Source organism: Papio anubis, chromosome 6, assembly GCF_008728515.1.
Source record: "Papio anubis isolate 15944 chromosome 6, Panubis1.0, whole genome shotgun sequence".
Taxonomy (NCBI): Eukaryota; Metazoa; Chordata; class Mammalia; order Primates; family Cercopithecidae; genus Papio; species Papio anubis.
Genome location: NC_044981.1, coordinates 52,659,059 through 52,678,987, shown reverse-complemented (window position 1 = coordinate 52,678,987; position 19,929 = coordinate 52,659,059). Strand labels below are relative to the sequence as shown.

The following is a 19,929-nucleotide window of genomic DNA, read 5'->3' as shown; positions in this document are numbered from 1 at the left end:
GTAAAATAATAATAATAAAGACTAGTGTGAAAAAAATATAAGAATGCATTCAACCTGGTGAATGACTCAATATAAGGACAAAACAGAAAAAGCAAAAAGCATGATGAATCAAGTTTTGAGTTTGGGAACTGAGAATTGTGGTTTTAATAACAGAAGTAGAAGAGCCAGTGCAAAACTAGTTTGAGACAAAATGAATGATGAGTTTGAGGTGACAACATGACATCCTAGGGGAAATTATAAGCAAGCAGCTAAAGATATGAAACTGAATCTCAGTGGAGAAGCAGAACGGGAAGTGTGGATTTGAGACTTATCAGTACTAAGATAATCACTAAGACCTGTGAATGGGTAAATAGCTGAAGTGAGGCAATTAGAAAGAAGAGGTAGAGGAGCAAGAAGTGTCCACAAAGAAAGCAAAGAAGGAGCAGTCAGAAAGTTAGAATGTGCGTATTAACCCAAGAGCAGAGTGAGGAGGGAAATGCAAGAGGAAATGATCAACTGTGTCAGGAAATTCAGCTGAATTTGCTGACAACCAGTTTACCCTTGACAGCAATTTGAGTAGACTGGTAGAGGTGAAAGTCAGAATGCTTTCAAGAATGGGCTACAGAATGAGTTTATAGAAAGGGGATGGAGATAGTGGCTATTGACCACTTTGAGAGAAAGAAGATTTTGAAACTGATAGATTTGCAGCATCATCAAGGAAAAGGATGAAGTCCTCCTTTTGTATTGTTTTATTTTGTTTTTTAGGCTTCTGGATACAAAGGGGAGGAATCCAATGGAGAAGAATGGACGATTTTGGAAAGCAGTAAGAATGACAATCCCAGAAAGCTTAGTGATAATAAGACCGAATTTTTATATGTTTTTCATTATCTTCAGGCACTTTTACACATATTTGTCAATTTTATTTTCATAATACTCTAATAAGGTAGATACTATTATTATTCCTATTTTTAAAATGAGTAAACGGAGGCATTCAGAAGTTAAATGACTTGCCCAATATCACCATGTAAAAAGCGTTGGGGCAAGAAATAAACTCAGACAAAGGAACTAGAGGCATCATTTTCTTATGTGCTGGGCTATCTCACTTTCAAGGATAAAAGAATTTTTGCAATCTATCCTTCTGTCAAGGGCTGATATCCAGAATCTACGAAGAACTTAAACAAATTTACAAGAGAAAAAACAAACAACCCCATCAAAAAGTGAACAAAGGATATGAACAGACACTTCTCAAAAGAAGACATTTATGAAGCCCACAAACATATGAAAAAAAAGTTCATCATCACTGGTCATTAGAGAAATGCAAAACAAAACCACAATAAGATACCATCTCATGCCAGTTAGAATGGTGATCATTAAAAAGTCAGGAAACAACAGAGACTGGAGAAGATGTGAAGAAAGAAGAACTCTTTTACACTGTTGGTGGGAGTGTAAATTAGTTCAACCATTGTGGAAGACAGTGAGTCTATTCCTCAAGAATCTAGAAGCAGAAATACCATTTGATCCAGCAATCCCATTACTCAGTATACACCCAAATAATTATAAATCATTCTACTATAAAGACACATGCACACATATGTTTATTGCAACACTATTCACAATAGCAAAGACCCGGAACCAACCCAAATGCCCATCAATGATAGACTGGATAAAGAAAATGTGGCACATATATACCATGGAATACTACACAGCCATAAAAAGGGATGAGTTCATGTCTTTTGCAGGGACATGGATGAAGACAGAAACCATCATTCTCAGCAAACTAACACAGAAACAGAAAACCAAACACTGCATGTTCTCACTCATAAGTGAGAGCTGAACAATGAGAACACATGGACACAGAAAGGGGATCATCACATACTGGGGCCTGTTGGGGGGGTAGGGGGCTCAGAGAGAGATAGCATTAGGAGAAATATGTATAGCATTAGGAGAAATAACGTAGATGATGGGTTGATGGGTGCAGCAAACCACCGTGGCACATGTATACCTATGTAACAAACCTGCATGTTCTGTACATATATCTAGAACTTAAAGTATAATTAAAAGCAGAAAAAAGAAAAGAAAAGAAAGTAAAAGGAATAACCCCCTTCATGAGGCTGCAAGGAAGTGAAGAAGGCAGTTGTACTGTTTTATTCCAGGATGAAAAGAAAGTACCTGAGCATCCTTATACGATATGATGTACCCAGTTATAAAGTTCCATCTTGAAAGTAAAAAAGTAAGGGATGGATTAGGATGAAGATTTAGGACATGAGGAGTTTGATGAAAATTTAGAAGAGAAGAGCGCACACTGCAGACTCAGCAGCAGAAGAATAAAACCTGTTGAACACCTACTGTAGCCCAGTTAAAGAGGGACTCTAAAGATTTGTAAGACAAGTTCAGCATGGTTGTCCAGAGGGAAGGATGGGAAGATTTGAGTTTGGAGATAACCCAGTAGGCAAAGCTGTAAGGTCAGACTTGGGAATGATGTTAGGGTATTAGATAAAAGTTAATTAAATAAGAGATTATGTCTTACAATTAAAGGCATTAAGTTATTTCAATTAAAAAGAAAAAATCCTGATAAATTAGTATGCTATTGACCCAGTATCTAACAAACAATGTTCGTAAATGTAGACATCAAATTGGTAATTCTTTAATAAGACAATACAGATTCAAGACTAAGGAACTGAACATTCCATTAAAAATGTTGTATTGCTATATTATTATTATTACTGTCATTATTTTGGTTCTGAATGGTTCTTTATTCAGTATCAATAAACCTCACACTCAAAAAGACAAGATCTATTATGAGGATTATGTGGACTGAAAATAGTTGTCCAATTTCACACAGCTTTTGTTCTTCTCAGCCTAACTAAACAAAGGCTGAAATATGGATAAAATAGAGTCTATCCTTGCTGAACAGTTCCAGAAAACACTCTCAAAATATCAAAAGAATGAGCTATATCATGTAATTGATATCTGTAAATTAAATCATAACTTTATCATAGATGACAATTTATAAGAAAATGGTAATATTATTATCAGAATTATTAACTCAAATAACTAAATGGATTTCATGGCTGTTGGTAAATATTAAATCAGAAAGAATTTCAAATAATATGAAATAATTTTTAAAATATTATACTTTCTTTCATATACTTATTTTCTAGTCCAAGAGTGGGACACAAACAAAGGTCAGATAAATGTCATATTGAATGTTGCCCAAAAACATTTATTGGCAAAAAATTGATATTATAAAATTTGTTTAATCAAAATTGATCATGCAGTTGTCACAGAAGCTATTAAATATAAAAATCTATTTTTTCCTTATGTAATAGTATTATAGTGTTTGCTTTTAGATAACTGTTTGCATTTAGACAGAGTTTACCGACATTTTTTTCTTTAAAAATGCCTCAGGCTCCAAGGAGTATTATCCAACTACATTCTGGAAGATGATCTTGATTGATTTCTAAGTTTAGAGATGTATTTAATTGGAGATAGATATCTTGTAGAATAAATGCTTTTAAACAGGATTTTGAATTTCACAAAAAGATTTAATTAAAGTTTAACCAGTCAATTATTTTAGGAAATTTTCAGGGTCTGAGCATCTGTACTAGCCAGGATGCCCTTAACGGAAGAGCAAAGGGCACTTATATGTAAGCCCCATATAGTTTAACTGCTTGTTCCTAGAAAACATTTATGATTGAATTCAAAAGTCAACTATAAATATTTTTTACTTGTTTTGTATCATACACACTCAGACAGACAGACAGACAGACACACACACACACACACACACACATTTCAGGTATGAAACACTTCATTATTTTTTACATATCCTATTACTATACACAGTGAAGCAGATAGGTACATTTTACAGTAAAATGTGAATATTATTTTGCAGATACTCACAGTAATTCTAAGTCATTTTTTGCCCATTGACTCTAATTATAAGTGCCTCCTCAACAAGGCACTGTAATTTAAGGAAGGTTTTTAGGAACACTGCACTAAGACTAGAATATAAATTAATAATGGCATTTTGTGAGGTTTTGAAAAATGTCTTGGAATTTCCACCATGGAGTTAGAACATAGAACAATGAAAAATACAAATCAGTGAATGACTTTGGAAAAATACATAAATGGTTATTATTTCCCAAGTTCAATTATTATCTGCTTATAAGGTAATATGCTTTCACACAAATATTTAATATTCTTTATACATTTAGATATTTAATATTTAAATATTTCTAACACATAAGTTTCCTCCACATTTAAGTTTTAAAAGTCAAGTGTAATGAAGGTTCACAGCACAGAATAATCCTCATTTTGGGGAGGAGTTCTCACCTTGTTGCATGCATTGTGACTGAGGAGGGTGTGAGAATTATCCTGTTCATCACTCAAGGAGAAGGACAGATGACTGAAGGGTCCTGGGGCAAGACAGTCAGCCTGTGAGAGGGTCTGTGGATGCAGCAGTGACTTAGCAGGAGGATAGAGTTTAGTCTGATATAAAGGATGGAGCGAGACAGGCTTGGGAGGGACTGTTACATCCTAGGGGGAAGAAGAAAGGCATAAGAGGATGTTAGTGTAAAAAAGTCAAGCATGTTTGGAATCAGGTCTATGATAGACATAGATCAGAATCTCTTACCAGTAAGAAGAAAACCTCTCCTCATGAGGAGGTGTCCCTCATGAGACACCTGCTTTCAGTGTATATTGTGTGTCTCTTTCAAAAATTTCTTTCATTCCCCACCTCCAGCCTCTTCAGCAGAACAAAACAAGTGCCTGCAGAATGTCTCCTGAAGCGTACCAGGTTTATTTTTGAAAGTATTAAGGGGAGATATGTGTAAGGAAGAAGAGAATCCATCCAAAGGAAATCCATCCAAAGGAACATCGTCATGGAAGAGGTAGGTAGTCATGGAAATTAATTTAAAGATGCTTGTGATTTTTGTCTGGAAGAAATCAGGGAGTCACGGGGAGGGCATTGTGCAGAATATTAACACGTGAGGGCAGGGGCAGAAGTACAAGGTTTAGTTCATGACATAGTAAGTTTCGGAGTTGAGTTTGTCATGGATAAGGAATCAGGGAGAGGTGGGTCTGGAAAGAATTAATGAGGTCTTTGATTCTAGGCAATATGTTGTTTTGGAGAGAAACTCGTGGTGCAACAAAGACAGGAGTGTAACTACAAAGAAAGGAGGTTATGAGGCCTAAACTAGAGTGACTCTTTAACATGGAAACAGGATGAATGCCTTTGAGGAAGTAGGAACTACTACATGAGGCCATAAATTATGTGAATGGAGCAAGGAAATCAAAAGAGTACGAAGTCTTGAGGCTACAAAGAAAAGTTGCAGAAAGGGCCTACATACAGGTATGTGTCTTCTACAAATCAAGCAAAACGAATCTATATCTTATTTGACCCACTCAGCACAGGCATACATTTATTATTTTTAAAAGATAGCATCTAGCAAAGACATGGAATCAATCCAAATGCCTACTGATGATAGACTAGATAAAGAAAATGTGGTACATATACACCATGGAATACTCTGTGACCATAAAAAGGAACAAGATCATGTTCTTTGCAGAGACATGGATGGAGCTGGAAGCCATTATCCTCAGTAAACTAATGCAGGATCAGTAAAACAAAACACCACATGCTCTCCCTTAGATGTGGGAGCTGAAAAATAGGAACACATGGATACATGGTGAGGGAACAACACTCGTGGGGGCTTGTCCAGGGTTGTGGGAGGAGGAAGAGCATCAGGAATAATAGCTAATGGATGCTGGACATAAGACCTAGGTGATGTGTTGACCCATGCAGCCAACCACTATGGCACACATTTACCTATGTAACAAACCTAGACATACTGCACATGTACCCTGGAACTTCAAAGTTGAAGAAAAAGTAGAAACTTAAATTTAAAATTTAAAAAGATAACATCCTCTTTACAATGTTCTGTGTCTTGTTTGATTTTTTTTTATTTGACAATTTTGGAATTGTTCTGTATCAGTACACAACAGCTATTTATTTTCTACCAAGACACATTACTGAATTTTAGTACTGATCGTAAATGTCGTTCACTTGATTCTCTTAGCAGTTTTGGGTCTATCATGAAAAAAAAATCAGTTCACCTAACACAGTGATAAATTTGTCTCCTCTTTGCCAGTTATTATAGTTTTCATTTCTTCCATTTGTCTAATTTCATTGGTTAATGCCTCTAACATTGAATGAAAATGAAATGAAAGCCATGTCAGTGGGTAGCTTTAATGGAACATATGCAGTAATTGTCCATTAAAGATGATTCTGACTTATAATTTTGTTTTATTTCTAAATCAGACATTTCATTGTTTTACCAAGTAATTAAATAAATTATTAATCAGCGTAAAAGTGATTAATATGACAACCGAGTAGCAAACACAAGACTAACTATGTGAGAAAAGAACAGTGTTATTATTGATAGTTGCAGATGCTTAGGAAAAGTGGTTTGAACAGTCTCTGGTTTATATTCAGGTTTCAGTATTTTTCTTGGAGGTTGTAAAAATCAATTCTCAGGTTGTCGGGGGCAAGCCCATGGTCATCCATGGAAAGCAACGGGTTCACCAAATGCAGTTATCTGGCAGAATCAAGTTCTATCCAATCAAGAGGAAAATGTTAGCAGAGAGTGTGCTACGCTGTGTTTTGTGCTTCTAAGTTTACCTTTGCCAATCCCCAGCTCTTAGGAGTAGGTCAAACATGAATGTTTCTGTAGGATCAGGTGTTGTCCTCACTCTATCCAGGCAGCTGGGCAGCGAGGGAGAGCAGAGTCTTACCAGCACTTGGACAGGCAAAAGAGAGCTAAGAACCTTGGCCAAGCTCACTTGAGTACTGTCAGTTGGAATACAACACAAAGGTGAAAGGATTCTTGGTGGCGACAGCTTCAATACGTATGTCTCAATCTGTGCTAATTGCCTTCTATGTTTGTATACATTATTATCCCGTGATTCTCTTTAGCATAATCCTGGGTATTTAATTTGTCTCTCTCCCATGTTCGATCTCCTGTTTCTTTTTTCTTTTCTTTTCTTTTCTTTCTTTTTGAGATGGAGTCTCGCTCTGTTGCCCAGGCTGGAGTGCAGTGGAGCGATCTTTGCTCACTGCAAGCTCCGCCTCCCAGGTTCACGCCATTCTCCTGCCTCAGCCTCCCGAGTAGCTGGGACTACAGGTGCCCGCCACCACGCCCGGCTAATTTTTTGTATTTTTAGTAGAGACGGGGGTTCACCGTGTTAGTCAGGATGGTCTCTATCTCCTGACTTCGTGATCCGCCTGCCTCTGCCTCCCAAAGTGCTGGGATTACAGGCCTGAGCCACCGAGCCTGGCCTCGATCTCCTGTTTCTAATAGCCTGTGTCTTACTTTTTTTTAATTTTGTCTCATATTTACTGGACCCTAAAGGAGCTTCCTGGGAAAATGGAGTATTGGAAGCCAATTTCCAATAACTTGCATGTTGAAAACTGACTTTCTTCTACTCTTACATTTGGTTGTTTGAATATGAAATTCCAGGTTGAAAAATAATTTCTTTCAGAATTTTGAAAGCATTATTATACTGGATTATTGTATTGTCCAGCGTGGTTTCGAAGCCCAGCCATTTTGATTTCCGATTATTTGTAAATGACACTTTTTGTTGTCCTCTCCCTCTGGAAGCACACAGGATTTCTTTTTGTCCTCAATAATCCGAAAATTCCCCAGTATGTGCTTTGCCATGGGTATATTTTCATCTACTTTTGTAGGAACTTGATGCCCTTTTTCTATAACATTTTGGAAAATTTTCATGAATTATTTTATCATTTCCTTCTCCTTTTCTTCTCTCTTCTCTTTTTGGATGTTGGACTTTTTAAGATAGTCCAATTCTCATCTCTTTTTCTTTTGCTCATCAGCTTGAGAGGTTTAGTTAATTTGTCCTCTGTATTAGTTTGTTCTCATACTGCTATAAAGAACTATCTGATACTCAGTAATTTATAAAGGAAAGAGGTTTAATTGACTACAGTTCCACAGGCTGTACAAGAAGCATGGGTGGGAGGTCTCAGGAAACTTATAATTATGGCCGAAGAGGAAGCAAGCACATCTTACCATGGCGAAGCAGAAGAGAGAGTGAAAGGGAAGTGCTGCACATATTAAACAACGTGATCTCATGAGAACTGTTTCACTGTCCTGGCAACAGCAAGAGGGAAATCTGCCCCCATGATCCAATCACCTCCCACCAAGTCCCTCCCCCAACACGGGAGATTACAGTTCAACAAGAGATTTGGGTGGGCACACAGGGCCAAACCATATCATCCTCCAACTAAGGTGACCCAGGATAGAGAGGTTTCCCAGGAGTGGGACTTTTAGTGCTAAGACAAACTGTGGTGAGTTAGTCACCCCACCTCCAACTTTTATACTGCATTCTTTGTTTCCACAATGTTGTGCTTAATTTCCAAGAGGTCCTTTTATTTTCCATGTACTCTTTTTTTTTCTTTTTTTTTAGTATTGTGTTTTGATTTTATAGAGGCACTATCTTATCTATCTGTAAAAATATTGATGTTCTTGAGTTTTTTCTCTCTAAATAGTGTTTCCTGTGTTTTTTGTTTGTTTATTTCTTGTTTGGTCATTTTTTTGGGTTTGGTTTTCTGTTCTTATTTCATATAAGTCTTCCTCAGGTATCTGGATATCTTTAATTATCTGCTAATATTTTAGAGTCAGGAATTAAGAGCACTTTGGAAATTCTGAGCACATGGATCAGGTTATTTGAGTTTCACTGTACATTGTAACCCAATCTCAATAACTTGAGAGCTTTCCTCTTTGTATTGGTCAGATTCCTCAAAAAAGACATTTTCAATCTCCTGGCTAGAAGGCAAAGGCCTCGCTACAAGTGTTCTGATATGCAAATGGAAGAGATAGTGCATGTCAGCATTAATCCCTCATAGCATCACTTAGTCTCCTGCTTTCAGAAGAGCTCCACTGCTCTCCAATATGCCGGGAGGCCCCAAGCCAGAAATCCTGTTTTCCTCTCTCCAGCCATGTGAATTATTCTCTTAAAATGGGAGTTAATCAGTCATGAAGAAACATGAATTTGGGGATAGCTACTTCTTAAATAGCTTTTACCTTATCTTCCTTTTTTCAGCTACCATTTCTTTACTTTCCCTTCAGAGGTATCAAGCACCTCCAAATCCTAAGTCCTTTGAGAACTCTAAGATAGAAATGGAATCAGTACTTGGCTTTCTCCCTGGCCAGCCTAGGATTTCACTTTCTTGGGTTGCTATGTCAGTTTTTCCTCATCAGGATATTTTTCTGCCTCTAAAATTCTATTGCTGTGTCTCCTCTTCTTACTTCCTATACTTGTAGATTATATCTTTACAATACATCTTTACCATAATTTTAAGGAAATATTGGAAGGAGCATATTTAGAGGCATTGTTCAATCCACCATCCCTTACTGAAAGTCCTTAAGAGTTCTGTTTTGTTCATTTAATAAAGATGGCACTTAAAGTCTAAGGAGACAACTACGTTATTTTCCACTTGCATTAAATCCTACTTGGTAAGCACACAGCATTCTTTAATGTTCTACTGAGTTCTGTTTCCTACTAAATTGAGGTATCTGCATTGATATTTATAACTGAGTTTGGGCTGAAGTTTCCTTTTCATGCAACTTCTGTTGGGTTTCATAACAATGTTGCACTTGCTATATAAAATGATATAGAAGATATCCTTGCATTACTATAGTCTACAACTCTCTGCTATTCGAGTTGTAGTCATGGACTGCATAATGACATTTCAGCCAACAACAAACTGCATATATAATGGTGGTCCCATGAGATTACACCACATCTGAACATATAATCTTTTCTATGTTCAGATATGCTTAGATACACAGATACTTACCATTGTGTGACAGTTGCCTATGATATTCAGTACAGTACTGTGCTGTACAGGTTTGTAGCCTAGGAGCAATAGGCTATACTATACCCTATAGCCTAGGTGTGTAATAGGCTATACCATCTAGGGTTGTGTAAGGCAAAATCTATGATGTTTGCACAAAAAAGAATTCCCCTAACTAGTACAGCCACTGTGGAAAACAGCGTAGAGATTCCTTAAAGAACTAAAAGTAGAACCACCATTTGATCCAGCAATCTCACTACTGGGTATCTACCCAGAGGAAAAAGTCATTATTCGAAAAACATACTTGCACACACATGTTTATAGCAGCACAATTCACAATTGCAAAATCGTAGAACCAACCCAAATGCCCATCAATCAACGACTGGATAAAGAAACTGTGGTATATATACACTGTAGACAATGGAATACTACTCAGCCATAAAAAGGAGTGAATTAACAGTATTTGCAGTGACCTGGATGAGATTGGAGACTATTATTCTAAGTGAAGTAACTCAGGAATGGAAAACCAAACATCGTATGTTCTCACTGATATGTGGGACCTAAGCTATGAGGACGCAAAGGCATAAGAATGATACAATGGACTTTGGGGACTTGGGGGGGAAGAGTGTAAGGGGGTCAAGGGATAAAAGACGACATATATGGTGCAGTATATACTGCTCGGGTGATGGGAGCACCAGGGTCTCACAAATCACCACTAAAGAACTTACTCATGTAACCAAATACCACCCACACCCCAATAACTTATGAAAAAATAATAATAATAAAAGAATTCCCCTAAGGATGGATTTCTCAGAATGTATTTCCATCGTTAAGCAACACATAACTGAATTTGTTCCTTAAAAGATTTTTAGAATTTCCCTGGGAATCTATTTGTGACCTGAAACTTTTTGAGGGTAACCTCATTTTTTTATTTTTTCAGTTTTTCTTTTGGTAATTGGTTTACTGGAATTTTATTTTTATATTTTTCTAGGTATTTTTGCTATAAAGTATTTATTTCCTGTGGATTTCCTAATTCACTTGCATAAGTGTGAGAGAAGCAGTGTCATATTTTGTGTCCTCTATATTCTTAGTTATTTTCATGTCTATTTCTCATTTTCTATTTTATATTTTCTCCCTTTTTATTGATCTGTTTAGCTAACAGTTTGCTATTTTACACTTTTTTCAATGAATACATTTTATTATATTTATGAGTTCTACAACTGTTCTGCTTTCTAGCTATTTATCTTTTTCTAATCCTATAAACTCCTTTTCATTTATTTTCTTTTGCAAAGAATAATGATTTTCTCCTTAAATAATGTTTCCTCTAAATATTTGTTGTATTTTTGTTTTTAAATTTTCCAAATTGAATGCTTACTTGGTTGGCCTTTATTAATCTTCTTATTTATTTAGCATTTTTACATTATAAAATTTCTTTTCAAGGACTATTTTAACTATATCTTATAAGTTCTAATAGACAATAATTTGAAAAACAATGATTGCATTAGCTTACTTTTCCAGATAGAAACTTTATTTTCTATTTTTTCAAGTTAGATCTTCTTTTTATTATTTTAAAAGGCTTAGTTTTAATATAATTACAAAGTAATATAACCTTATTATAGAAAGATCAGAAGACATATGCAAGCCAAAAAGACAGTATTAAAAATACTCTCAATCTGTGAATCCAAAGAAATTTTTCAAAGACCCTTTTTTGAGGTGATCACATTTTGTGACTTCAAAGTATATTATAAAACCACAGTAATCAAAACAGTATGGCACTGTCATAGAAGCAGACTATAGACCAATAGAACAAAAATAAATCTACCCATTATGGTTGGACAACTAATCTTTGACGAGGTGAAAGGATAGTCTCCTTAATAAATGGTGTGATGGAAACCGTATGTCCTCATGCAGAAGAATGAAAATGGATCCTTATTTCACACAATATACAAAAATCAACTCAAAATGGATTAAACACATAAACATAAGACCCAAAACTGTATAACTACTAGAAGCAAACAAGAAAAAAAGCTTCTGCTTGAGATAGTTGTAGGTAATGTTTTTGCTTGTTTGTCCATTTTTTGATTTGACAGCAAAAGCACAGACACCAAAAGCAGAAATAGATAAGTGGGATTGCAACAAACTTAAAAAAAAATCTCCGTACAGCAAAGGGAACATTCAACAGTGTGAAAAGGCAACCTACAGAATATAGGAAGAAAATATTTGCAAACTATATATAAGACACTAACATGCAAAATATATATATTAAAAAATAACCTCATACAACTCAATACCAAAAAAGCACAAATAACTCAATTAAAAAATGGGCAAGGGACCCGAATAGATACTTTTCAAAAGAAGATATGGCAATGAACATATGAAAAGACCAACAGGTATATGAAAGGGCGCTCAACACCACTAATCATCAGGGAAATGCAAATCAAAACCACAATGAGATATCATACCACACCTGTTGGAATGAGTATTAGCAATAGGAATGAGTGTTGGCCAGAATGTGGAAAAAAGAGAACACTTGTACACTGTTGGTGGGAATGTTAATTGGTAAGTCAGTAAGGAAAACAGTATGAAGGTTCCCCCCAAAATTTAAAATATGGCTACCATAAAAATCCAGCAATCCCACGTCTGGGTATATCACCAAAGGAAATTAAATCAGTATCTCGAGTTATCTGTACTTTCATATACACTGCAGAACTATACCCAAGAAATGGGAATAACCTAGATGTGTATTGATAGGTAAGTGGATAAAGGAAATGTGGTATAATACATAAATACATATAATGGAATATTAATCAGCCTTAAACAACAAGGAAATCCTGCCATTAGTGACAATATCAATTAACCTGGAAGACATTATGCTAAGTGAAGTAAATCAGACATGGAAAGACAAATAGTGCATTACCTAACTTATGTGTGAAATCCAAAATAGTCAAACTCATAGAAGGCAGAGAGTAGAATAGTGATTACCAGGGGCAGAGGGGAGGGGAAAATGTGTCAGTGTTAGTTAAAAGGTACAAAGTTTCAGCTACCAAAGATGAATAACTTCTGGTGATCTAATGAATGGCAATATTAATATAACTAACAATAGTGTACTGTATTTTTGATTGCTAAGAGGGCGGATGCTAAATATTCTTACCACAACAATAATAGTATAATAATGATAATTGCATGAGGTGATAAATATACTACCTTGATTGTGGTGATCACTTCGCAATATATACATGTATCAAAACATCAAGTTTTTATCTAAAATATATACAATTTTTAGTTGTCAATTACACCTCAATAAAGCTAGAGAAAAAAGAAGCAAAACACAGAAATTTTATTCTGAATTTCTTCTTTCATCAATGTTTCATGAAAAAGCAAAATTTTCCACTTACAAATGTCAGAAACTTTTTATGTTTTCTAACTTTGTTATTAATTTATAAATTTTTTGTGATCAGATAAATTTGTGTATATTATTTCCATCTTGGCAATTAATAGGCTTTCTTTTTTAGCTTAATGTATAGTCAGTTTTCGTGAGAGTTCCACAGATATTAAAAAGAGTAACATTTTGTTTTGTTTGCAGAATAGAGTCTGAATATATGTAAATTAGATTTACTCAGGATGATCTACTTTTACCTATTTTTTATTTAAACTATGATAACCTGAAAAATCGTTAACAAAATATTTTACCAGTAATATATTTTCACTTTTTTCAAATCTTATCTCCTGCTTTTGCCTTATGAAGGTTGATGTTATATTTTGACTTTTTCATATTCTAATGACTGTATTTTCCTTGTAAATGTCATCTTTTAGCATTATAAGGGGGTCTTACCTGTCTTGCTTAAGGAACTTTTAGCCTGAATTCAACCTACCCATTTTGCAGATTATGCTCTCTCCTTTTTTTTTTTTTTTTTTTTTAAATATGTGGTAGGTACCTGGGATACTCTGTCATTTTTCAACTGTTCACTACACTTTGTTTTAAAAGTCTCAAGTTAAATATTAATATTGTTTGTTATTCAATTTGGAGGGTTTTTTTTTTTTCCTTTTGTATTTTATTTATTTCCATAGCAAATGAATTTCCTGGATGAGACGTTTTTCTAGCAGGTTCATACAGGGAAGGGACCATTACCTGGGATTATCTTTGTACCCAGGATTTGGGGTGTAAGTTGGTTTAGCCTTTACTTCTAAAATAATGAAGACCATCATCAGCTATACAGTACTTTCCATGGCAACTTGTCTGTGCCTAGGCTTCCACAGAAAGATAGAACATTAAACCAGGAACCTCACTTGTATTTTTCAAAAATGAATATTCCTAATGCATCTTGAAGTTTGTTACTTTTTAAAATAATTTGAGGTAACTTGAGAATCTCTGAATGATCCCAAAGATTTTCATAGTCCTTCTCATAAAGAGAGTTTTATTATTGTAAAGAGTCCTCTACACGTGTGTGCGTTTGTGTGTGTATATCTCCTTTGTCATTATAGGTTACCTATAAATGTTGATATAACTGCAACCTCATAGTACAATCATTAATGTAGCCCATTGCTATTATACCTCCAGAATTTTCTCATAAAACAGTGCTTTTACTAAAGAAGTCACTTACTTTAGAGAACAAATTTTTTATTATTTATTTTTCCCTTAAGAATCCAAAATGCCACTTTCTGTATATTTCATATATTTCAAATGACACTTTCTGTATATTTCATATTTAGAAAACAAATGTTATAAATGAGACTATTTTAAAATCTATACTTTGATCCAACTGCATAATAAAACTCCCGCATTGGGAGTAATTGGCTCATTACTCACTTTTTTCAAATCTTCAAAGGTGTTTTCTATGTGTTTTCTAATGGCATTTAATTACAAAATTATAAATTTCAGTTCATCATTCTATTGCTATTATTCTGGAATAAATACTCCAGCAGGAAGAACACATGTATCCCCAGCTGAACTGGGTTTTCCATTTCTTCCCTATTTAGATTCTTCAAAAGAGAATTTTATCATTTACTTCAGTAAAACTTTACACATTATAATATTGAGTACCTTGTGTCTTTAAACACTACTGAAAATTGCACAGCTGCATGGCCTTGGATGCCGGTTTTGTTGATGCCGGTTTTGTTAATCAAGTATGTTATCAAGTATGATGCCATAATGCAATTATTAGTTAAAACTCAAGGCAAAAATATAAACTTAAGGAGAGATATATTCATAATAAAAGCAGATATAAAAATATATTTTAAATTGTTTGAATCGTTTCAAAAAATAACCTACTTCTTATCAAATTCAAGTAGATTTTCAGGGTTTAAAATTGATATGTATGGCTGATGACAAGCTTATGCTAGACATAGATATGGTGTCACCTCTGCTATTTCTTGTTGCTTATGCTTGTATCAGCAGTGGTATAGTCAATCTAGATTATTTTTGCATATTTTGCAGAAGGATTTTTTTAAATAAAGTCATTTGCTTATTTTAAGATGACTATTTTCATTAAAAATAGTTAAAAATGATAAATCGTATGTCTAGCTAACTGGGCACATATAGTGTGATAAGATACAACAGGCTTAAGGAATGGCCAACTGAGGGCTCACTGTCCCATCACCCCAAGTTAGAAAGTCCTGACACTTTTGCAGGGAATCTCATTTAGAATATATATGAGTTGTAATGACCTAGCACTTAGACCTACAAAGGAGACCCGTGTAAACTCATATAAATCAGCAAAGCTTAGAATCTTTCTTGTTATTTTATGTTAGAAGTTGGCAAATGTTTTCCTGTAAAGTTCCCATTAGTAAATACTGCAGGCTTTGCAAACCATAAATTTGTCACAATTACTCAATCCTAACATAGTAACATGAAAGCAGCCTTAAACAATAGATACATACAGTCATGCCCCGCATAATGATGTTTTGGTCAGCAGACCATACATGTATTAGTGGTCCCATAAGATTAACATGGAGCTGAAAAATTCCTATTGTGCAGTGATTGACCCTGCCTAGGCTAATGTGTGTACTTGTGTTTGAGGAGGAAAAAAAAAAGTTTAAAATGTAAAAAAAAAAAATCTGGAAAATTTTAAAATAGAGAAAAGGCTTATAGTTTAAGGATATAAATAAAAAATATTTTTATACAGCTGCTCAATGTGTTTGTATTTTAAGTTGTGTTATTACAAGAGTCAAAAAGTTTAAAAAATTCAAGTTTATTAAGTAAAAAATTACAGTAAGCTGAGGTTATTATTGAAAAAAAAAAATGTGGCCAGGCATGGTGGCTCACACCTGTAATTCCAGCACTTTGGGATGCTGAGGTGGGCAGATCACCTGAGGTCAGGAGTTCAATGCCAGCCTTGTCAACACAGTAAAATCCCATCTCTACTAAAAATACAAAAAATTATGTATGATGGCGTTCACCTGTAGTCCCAGCTACCCGGAGGCTGACACAGGAGAATTGCTTGAACCCAGAAGACGAAGGTTACAGTGAGCCGAGATCGCATCACTGCCCTCAAGCCTGGGCAACAGAGCAAGACTCCATCTCAAAAAATATATATAATTAATAAATTTAGTGTAATCTAAGTGTTCCTAAAATCTACAATAATATACAAGTAATGTCTGAGGCCTTCACATATACTCACCACTCACTGATTAACCCAGAGCAACCTCCATTCATGGTAAGTGCACTATACGGGTGTTCCTTCTTTTATCTTTTATATTGTATTTTCACAGTACCCTGTCTATGATCAGCTATGTTTAGATACACAAATACTTACCATTGTGTTACAATTGCTTACAGTATTCAATACAGTAATGTGCTGTACAGGTTTGTAGCCCAGCAGCAGTAGCCTACACCACAAAGCCTGGGTGTAGTGGGCTACACCATTTAGATTTGTGTAAGTACCTTCTGATGTTAGCACAATGACAAAATCACCAGAAGATGCATTTCTCAAAACATATCCCCATTGTTAAGTGACACATAACTGAAATAGGCAAGGCTGTGTTTCAATAATACTTTATTTATACAAACATTGGTGAGCCAGGTTTGACCCACAGACCATAGTTTGTGACCTCTGTTTGAGATTTGTTTCAAAACACACTAATGACATCTCTATCATGTCTAACCTGTGCCCTACTTCCACCCCACTGCATTATATTGAGGTTAGTACCTAATACTTTAGAGATCACTATTCTAAATGATTCTTGAAAATGAACATCACTCTATCCTGCTTTAGTATGCAATAGATGAATGTTTTAATGTTCTAGTTTTTGACAGATGTACAGGGATTATAAAACAGTCTTGGACATGTTTCTATCAATGAGATAGGTAACATAGTTATTTCTAATAAAATGCTTTAAACACTTTTCAGTCACTTGAGAATTGTCCTCTTTCAGTGTAAATATACATAGAACTAATTTTTCAAAAAAAGGCTTTACTGAGGACCTGAATTTTTGAAAAGAATTAATTATTTTTGTTGTTGATACTATCATATTCTATAAAACTTCAAGAAGACAGGAACTTATGAAGCAAGTAATATCTTTGTTCATTAGAGAAAAATTAGCAGACAAATATGCAGTGAATAAATTAATTTAGCTCTGCTAAACTGACAGACACATCAGAAAATTAGTGTTATAGCCATATCTGACGCATTTGGTGCTCTAGAAAAAGCCTACTTTCTACTCAACCATCAAATCATACTGTTTAACTTCAAAAGCTGTTTCCATTGCAACATCAAAGGCATTTTAAGGCATTTTGAACTCTTCTCATTAAAGCCTGTACATCTGAGATGCTTTTGTTCCATCCTGGCATTTTAAAGTCACTTCCTTTCCTGTGGTTTGGAAGTGAAGGGTGCAAATCCACTTTCTCTTCACTCATGCTGTCCCCTCTTCACACTGTAGTTTTCTGTCTGAGTACAAGACACCTTTGTGAACTCAGAGTACCATAGGTAAAATTACTGGAGCCTTTCACTCCATCCTGTCTTCCGTCTTCCCACCTCTTTGGTAAAGCCACATTTATTTTTAAATGCAGCATTTATTTTCAGCTTTCCTTTGCTGTCTAGAACCTATAACAATTTAAAATCAGAGCCGCAGCATTTTTGCTACAGTTTTAATTTAAATCAACACCTTGTTAATAAAATCATGAAAAGTAGTAATATTTTCTTAAAGAGCAACCCCTTTATCTAAAGACATATCAACACTTTACAGACAGCCTCACAGAAACCCCATGTTACTAAGAAATAAGAGATTCTGATTATCTACATTTCACTAAGATAAAGCCAATATAAATTGGTTTTGATTATATGGCACATCTTCTTGCTTAGAAACCCAAATTCTGGAGAATCCATATGCATTTTTAAAACACATATTTAAAGCAACACATCTATTTTGAATCCTGATTTGAACCAAGAAAACTCGAACTTGTGAAGTATGAAAAATTTAGCATATGCTTAGCTATTTGAAATCCTCTATATAAAAAAGATTTTTAATAATCACAACATAATTTCAAAGATAGAATTCGGATAACTTAGGGCTTAAAGTGTATGGTTGTCTGACAGCGAGTTTCACAGAGCAGATGGCATGGATCAGCATGGAAGTATCTGATAGAGGTACACTCAAGGGAAAAGAAAGAAAGCTACTCCATAATCAATCACAGTGAGCAGCAGAGGACTACAATGCTGAGTTTTATGTTTTTCTATACATATAGTTTGATTCTGGTCTTTCATTTCCCATCTGGAGGTGTTTAGGAGAGAGGAGCAATTAAAATTGAAGAAGTCAAAAAAAACCATAAAACATAGGCTTCTACAACTGCTCGTAACGGGAGAGAGAAAGAAGACAATATATTCAGTTGACCCTTTGGCAGGAAATCAACTCCTTTCTTCCAAAATTGCAGTGATTCTAAAGGAAATGATAACAAGAAACATTTAAGTGTTTAGAGCCCTTTGATGGTGAGTACTTCATTTAACCATTACAGTATCATTCTTAACAAGTAGATATGGAAACAACCGAAGTGTCTGTTGATGGATAAATGAATAAATAAAACGTGTTGAACAATCAAATATTATTCAGCCTTAAGAAAGAAAGAAATCCTGCCATTTTCAATAACATGAATGAACTCCAAAGATATTATACCAAGTGAAATGAGCCAGTCACAAAAGGAAAAATATTGCATGATCTCACTTAAGTCGAATCTAAAATAGTCAGAATTAGAGAAGCAAAGAGTAGAATGGTGGTTGCCAGAGGTTGGAATGGACGTTTGGTTGAAATGGATGTTTTGTTGTTTTGAATCTATTATTGTCTTAATAAGGGATTTAAGTGAAAAGGAAAACTGGTGTTTAAAGGGTATAAACATTCAGTTATCAAAGGAATAAGTTCTGGAGAGCTAATGTATAGCATGGTGACTACAGATAACAACATTTTACTTTTTACTTGAAATTTGCTGAGAATAGATCTTATGTGTCCTCATCTCTTCCCCCATATACATACACAGAGTAACTAGTACGTTAATAGTTACATTGATTAATTTGATTGTGGTAATCATTACACAATGTACACATACATCAAATCATCACATTTTACATCTTAAATATGTACAATTTTTGTGAATTATACTATAATAAAGATGAAAGCACTTGGAAAAAATTTAAAGAAATTATACTTTAAAAAAATCACAAATATACATTAGTATGGATTCCATTAGAAATGGTGATTAGTAGCCCCATTTTTGTAGGATAAAATCAGTTCAGTAAGGACTGATTTTTTTCAAAAATCATAAGAGCCCATGTTCTTGTCATTTAATTCTATCATCATCTTTTTCTCTTTTTCAGGAAGTAGGAAAGTCAAAGGCTACACTAACTAGCCATCAGGATAGGGTTCCTCAATGATCAGAGGACCCAAGGACCAGTAGGTTGCAGTAGGAGGCCACAGAACGTGTAGCCTGAGTGTTAAGTGGACAGCTTTTACTGAGGAAGTACACAGGGTGCAGAAAAGGTTACAAATAGGAGCAAAAAGACAGAGACCAAGGTCCAGAATATTGAGAACTTACTAGAATCTAAGCTCCATGAGGGAGGGATATTGTCTGCTTTATTTCCTGGGGAATCACC

At 34.9% G+C, this 19,929-nt stretch overlaps 1 protein-coding gene across 12 annotated transcripts in view; it reads right to left on the bottom strand.

Annotated features, from left to right (window-relative positions):
* Positions 1-19,929, bottom strand: part of MLIP (muscular LMNA interacting protein) — a 256,877-nt gene that overhangs the window by 30,883 nt on the left and 206,065 nt on the right. For 10 of the 12 annotated variants that reach the window (XM_021937387.2, XM_021937382.2, XM_021937392.2 and 7 more), the window contains one exon: positions 4,315-4,518. The exons of 1 other annotated variant lie outside the window; for it this stretch is intronic. In XM_021937387.2, coding sequence (XP_021793079.1) covers positions 4,315-4,518 — 204 coding nt within the window. Of the gene's footprint in view, positions 1-4,314; positions 4,519-16,828; positions 18,725-19,929 lie in introns of those variants that run through there. One more of the 12 variants, XM_021937389.2, reaches the window with a different exon arrangement.